The sequence below is a fragment of the Schistosoma haematobium genome, chromosome ZW, assembly GCF_000699445.3.
Source record: "Schistosoma haematobium chromosome ZW, whole genome shotgun sequence".
In the NCBI taxonomy this organism is placed as follows: Eukaryota; Metazoa; Platyhelminthes; class Trematoda; order Strigeidida; family Schistosomatidae; genus Schistosoma; species Schistosoma haematobium.
Genome location: NC_067195.1, coordinates 34,396,503 through 34,402,502, shown reverse-complemented (window position 1 = coordinate 34,402,502; position 6,000 = coordinate 34,396,503). Strand labels below are relative to the sequence as shown.

General features: G+C 36.6%; 1 protein-coding gene across 2 annotated transcripts in view; it reads left to right on the top strand.

The window, feature by feature from the left end:
- The first annotated feature begins 2,996 nt into the window (after positions 1 to 2,996).
- ME1_4 (NADP-dependent malic enzyme) overlaps positions 2,997 to 6,000 on the top strand; it is a 29,867-nt gene continuing 26,863 nt past the window's right edge. For both annotated transcript variants that reach the window (XM_035733467.2, XM_051211144.1), the window contains exons 1-3: positions 2,997 to 3,079; positions 5,393 to 5,555; positions 5,644 to 5,829. In XM_035733467.2, the coding sequence (XP_035587000.2) occupies positions 5,400 to 5,555; positions 5,644 to 5,829 (342 nt within the window). In that variant the 5' untranslated portion in view covers positions 2,997 to 3,079; positions 5,393 to 5,399. The remainder of the gene's footprint in view (positions 3,080 to 5,392; positions 5,556 to 5,643; positions 5,830 to 6,000) is intronic.

Below are 6,000 nucleotides of genomic sequence, written 5' to 3'. Positions count from 1 at the left end.
TATCTTCATAATTCTATATTTCCACACCACTCATTTTCTTTTCCATGACTTTTTAACCTTTGTTTACTATCAACTTTGCAACGACTGCATTACGAACAGAATATCTCCCAGGGGTTCTTAGGCCTCCACCTAATCAAACCAATCCTGCGCAGTACGATCACGGTATACAACTGGAAACACGAGTTAAATGAATAAATGCTAGATAGCAATTACAGATGTGCAATTAGAAAACAACGATTATTTATTCCATTAAACACGAGTATAGCCGGGATTTCGGTCCTCCTGGTTAGTTTCTGAATTCGTAAGGCAACTCAGATAAGATTCTCCTTAGATCCAACGTTTCCCAAACACCCCTGGACACTCTCTAGAAGGCTTGCTTACGCTCAGTTCCAGTACGAACTTAAGGGAGAACACCAAAGTAGATATACGAGACAGGAAACGGAATTTTTTGCACACCTATTAAAGCTTTGGAATTCACTACCAACTGACATGGTTCATTCAAATTCCCAAGAGTCTCTGAATAGGGTACTTCAAATATTCTCAAAAACTCGAAATAGTGTCTCATAATAATTTATTTAAAATTTTCTACTTGTCTCATATACATAGACATCAGTCAACCATTGCTAGAAGAAATAAAAGCTCATTAAATATGATCTTCTGTTTCTTCACTCAGTATATGAAGTATCGGTGCATATGGAAGACAATCATGATTATCATTAAAATAAACATAAAATTGTGCTCTTCACTATATTGAAATATCAGCCTCTTCGATTCACTATTAACCCTCATATTATTTGCCCATATCTACTGGACATTCCTAAAAGAATACAATTACACCTCATGTTAAGCCACTTCACACTGTCCACGCATCAGTTTTCCTGAAGATTACGGACAGAAAAGGGAAATAAAGTTGAACTTTCGGGATGATATCTGAGAAACGTCCATGTGAATTTAAGTGACGATGTATCCAACTATCGCGTTTTTTCTAAGCCTGAGGTAAACAGTCGTATTTGTCCCAAAATTTCCTAGTGAATGAAAATATCTTTAGTGCAGCACTTTTATTTTCCACAAAATGCCTACTATCCATTAAAATTAACATCCATCGTTCTACGTTTCCTGAAAGCTAACAAAAATTCGTTTACTTTTCCCAGGAATTTAAATTGACTTGTCTAGGTTTCTCCATTCTTAACAATTGAAGTATTTAATTTTTAGCAAAACGTAACGTACCAGTATACTGTATATTTCGGAAGTTAGCCTTTAGTTCTCCAAACCAAGTAAATTATATGCTCTTTCGACCATAAATAACATAATGGTTTAAGTGAGAACTATGTATTACCAGTGTTTACACATACAGTTGTCAGTGCCATCTATATAGAGGAAAAGGCCAGGCGTTCTCGTTGCGAATGAGTACAAGTTGTCTTCAACTGTAATCTTTAGTAAAATAGTGAGAGGCTTACTAAAATAAATGAAGAAAGCTTCGTTCAAACGAGGTATTCATGGATATCATCGTTTACCCGCTACATCTAGTTGCTATCAACGTACTCCAAACCAGTGAGAAGTTTAGTGGTGGTTTTAGCAAAAAATATTTACACTAAGGGTAATTTTCAAAATAATAGGGTTTTCGGTGTTAAGTAGAGTTTTCATTAATGGAGTTGTCAAACAACAGCAATGAACGATTATGGATTTTTTGTAACATAACTAATAAAAATTTGTAATCCAATATTCTGAAACCTGAAGTGATATAGCAGAGTAGGTGACGATATCTAAAAACGAGAAGCAAGTGTTCACAGACAGAATCGTACTTACGTCTTTTCTTCAATATGTCAGATAGTCCCCTGACAAATCGTTTAACACGATAATCTGTTATACATATTTCCAACAGTACCCTTATTTGTTTCGTACTCGCATACAACTCTACAGACTCCGCTGACAATTTTTTATGTTTATATTTATCCTTGATAATCTACGGGACCTGATGAAAGTTCAAATGAAACTTATCAGAAATAGCGTTGTTACTGGGTATTGAAACTTACTGACGGCAGAGACTCTATTTCCGTTGAACCTATTCATGAACAGTTATATAGATAACAGGCTGAACTGAGAACTGGGGGAAGTTGAAGTTTCTAATCGCCTAAATTTAGGATATCCCACCGGGCTGTACTCAGCTTGCATTTCTGTTCACAGATTCGTACAAATAATCTGGCTGTCGTTTAATTACTTCCCTACAGAAAGTCAGGAGCGATAACCATTTTTTTCCTGATCTTTCTTTCTTACTAATAAGCCAATTGGTGGTTACAACGACGACCTTTCTGCTGGTAAAGGTATTAATAATTGAGGACTTTTCAGTTATAGGCTAAGACAAATTTATAAAGAAGTCGTCGATATTTTAATACGAAAAGTCTATGAATGCGATCGTTGCTTTCAAAAAATGCATGTAGCAAGGGGACCATGGCATCATGAGTAATGATGTCTACAGCCATACACTAATGGTTATCCACATTTACACATGGCTAACTACTGAACACATGAGCATACTTTTACCACTGGAAGGGAGTAGTTTCTTAAAAAGATAGGCGGCGGCAACGTAGGGAAGAAATTTAATTTTACCGTTTTCGCCTATCGCTGTATTAAGCCTAGGTTTCGCTGTGAGTGTAAAAACTTCACAGTTGATAATCTGAAGGACATCTCTTTTATGGCTGGAACAACTCAGCAAAATGTTGTATTGTGTTTGGGAGAATATAGCCAAATATTTAGACGCAAAGGCACTTGCAGCAAATTCAAGAACTTAAAAACCAAAATATTATTTTTATCCAATGTAGTGGAGAATGCTGGTCAGTGGCCTGTGCTCCTCCACGAAGGATGACAAGTAAGTAGTGGATACATTTGATTTCACACGCTGAATTCATAAATATTTTCGTCTCAATAAGATCTGGGGACACGGAATAACTGAGGAGGAAAGGTTCAATTGACAAACATGGAAAATATATAGTAATAACTGAGGCGCTCCTTATGTCTTAAGCGCTGGATTTAAGTCTCGGGTGTGTATCTCGGGTGTGTTAGTAGATGTTAGTGATTCTAGGTAATCATGCAAAGCTCTTTTGATAGTGTTGCATTCATTTTTGTAACCTTTTATTTACTTTTGGCTTCATTGTGTTTGAACTTCAAAACTATACACAAAAGCATAAAAGCGTAATGTATGCGAAATCATTACTAAACAGGTTATTTTCGGTAATAAGTACTAACCTTTACATGGTCTGGTTATGTTTTCGACAATAAGTCAAGTATTTTCGAGTTTGGCTAGTGAATTCACTCTATGAATAGACCTCGTTTCTAAGTTTCAAATGTAGTCTTTATTAGCTAACGTTTTTTGTTACTTAGTTCACCGTAATATCCTGTTGTAATTTCTCATATCGCTACTAAGAATAAGTTTGTGTGTTGCGTTCCTTACCGCACTATAGGGTTACTAGTGCCCCTTAAATGCCTGGTTCGAGTTAGTTGGAACGTCGAAAACATCGAACTAAGCCACCACTCCACTAGACAAAACCTATCATATATTTTCCCGTGTATTCAGCTTTTAAAGCCAGAACAAAACCATATATTTTTGCAAGTTCAGCCTACAGAGATTTTTGAACCTCCGGCTGACTTAATTTTGTCATATTTAGGTCCCATCAAACTGTTGGCTTCTCTTAGTGTCCAGGTAAATGTTATGGGCAGTACATTTATATCCGATGGTGTCAGTGGACAAAACTTCGTGTCAAGGTGTAAGGTATAAGCTTTTGAAGCGGCTAGTTACAAAAGTTTTGTCCTATTTCATTTTACCGTTGAGTGGAAGGTAACTTACAAAGTCATCTGTTCTAAAAGATTAGTAGACTCACCAAACCTACTTCGATTTATATATCCAGGCAATGTGTGGAGTAGTAGCTAGAGCTTTTGGCTTCCACTTGCGAAGTCCCAGATTCAACCCCTCGGTTTTGGTAATCGTGTAGTATCACTAACCTCCACAACTCCAGTTTGATTCATACCCACACACCTAGTAAATAAAGCAACTCCATCTTCGTAATGTCATTAGTCTTAATGATCCAAACTAAAGTACATTCATCTCCACTTGGTAATTAAGTCACAATATTGTACTAGAAAGTTCGTGAGTTGTTATACCTGTACATTTCGCTGCATGATGAATATACTTGACAAGTTACAATAGTATATTTCTACGCAACCTTATATACGTGAATTTTTATTTTTATTTTGTCATGTTCCAAATAAATAAAGGATTCTGACAAAATGACAGTAACTAGCCGGCTTCCGGGATTTCATTATCGATCAACAGCCATACTTATTACCAGGTTAGATGTTACTTTACTGACGGTTCTCTGGTTTTCCACACATAGCACTTCTATATGGACCATCCCAATCCTTGTCTATGTATGTTAATAATAGCACGAAGTACTGAAATGCTAGCTAAAATAGCCCTCAGATTTTCCCATTAGTTTCCTAGCTGTGTGGCTTTAGTTGATCATTGACTTGCTTTCTAACGATTTTTTCTACACCCAATGTTTTCTTCAGACTACTTCCTTCGGGTTTAACAAGTTAATCCCCACTATTCGTTGATATTCTATTTTCAAATTCCTTCGCCACTAACTTATTGTAACTGTGAACCCATAGATTTGTATAAAGCGTGTTAATTGGGTGGTATAGATTTTAATAGGTTAATTTGTATTGTTTTCTTAAATGAAAAGCTCAGATCTCTAATAAATGCTGATTTTCGGGCCAACATTTAACTCCCATTACGTTGTCAGTCAGTCAGTAACAACGTAGACCTTTGTACGTACGTACATCAGCTCAAGTTGCCATACCGCATTAGCACAGAGATGCAGTTGTCGTTTCAAATCCCGTAGTGGTAGAGGTAATAAGAGTATAAGCAGTAATCGGGAAGATTAGGGTTTGGAGATGTTATTTAAAGAGTATAATCCAGTGAAATAAATTTGGAAATAGAAGAATAGGGACATGAAGAATTCAGAAGATTAGAATTTGGGAGAACACAGAGAGTGGATGCACCTGCGCCATTGCAAACGATTTTGAGCCATATCATTCAGGGTCTCTAACCATCTGTTGCTATCATCTCGCGGTCCCCAACCAGGTAGTCTACACCTACCAACATGACTCAGTTCACTTGTCAGTGACTTCATGGACTTGTGCCATGTTTTGGTCTGGCCGCCCCATTGCGTGGACACAGGAATATTTCACCTTTGAATTCCAATAATAGATAAATTATTTCCACCATAGCAACTAACTTTGTGATGAACGCAATGATTGATGTAAATCAATTTTCTGTATTCATATCAACCTTATCAAGCATTCTGCTTTCTGAAACCTGCAAATTTTTTTATTTTAGGCGTTATATGAAGTATTTCACCATGAGGAAGCTTTTGCAGCTTTTCTCCTTCCAACGAAACCAAATCTTTTATAAGCATGCAAACTATTCGGTACGTGGACAAGATTCAAATTTTATTCGGCTTCACGGTATCGATGTGGTCCGGGATCCGAGAACAAATCGAGTGAGTGTTCCTTGAATATATTGAATTCTTCGTCGATAACTTTTTGGCAGTACTAGTAAAAAGTACACTATTAATGACTTTGTTTCAGGGAACTGCATTCACTCTTAATGAGCGACAATTACTCGGTATACATGGGCTACTCCCACCTTCTGTATTAACTCTGGACCAACAGGTCTCAAAAATGATGGCCAATCTAAAGAATATGAACGACAATTTGCAGCGCTACGTTTATCTTACTTCATTACAAGACCGAAACGAGGCTTTATTTTATAAGGTACGTTTAAGTTCCCATTTCTAGAGTTGTTACCTTAATTTATTGTCAATTAAATTTTTGTAGTATATTCAAAAAATGGTGTGCTCTTATGATGGGTAGGTACGGCTGATGGTTTGTCAATCTAGGTTTCGACATATCACATCCAAGAGTAACTTACGTTAACTGAATTCA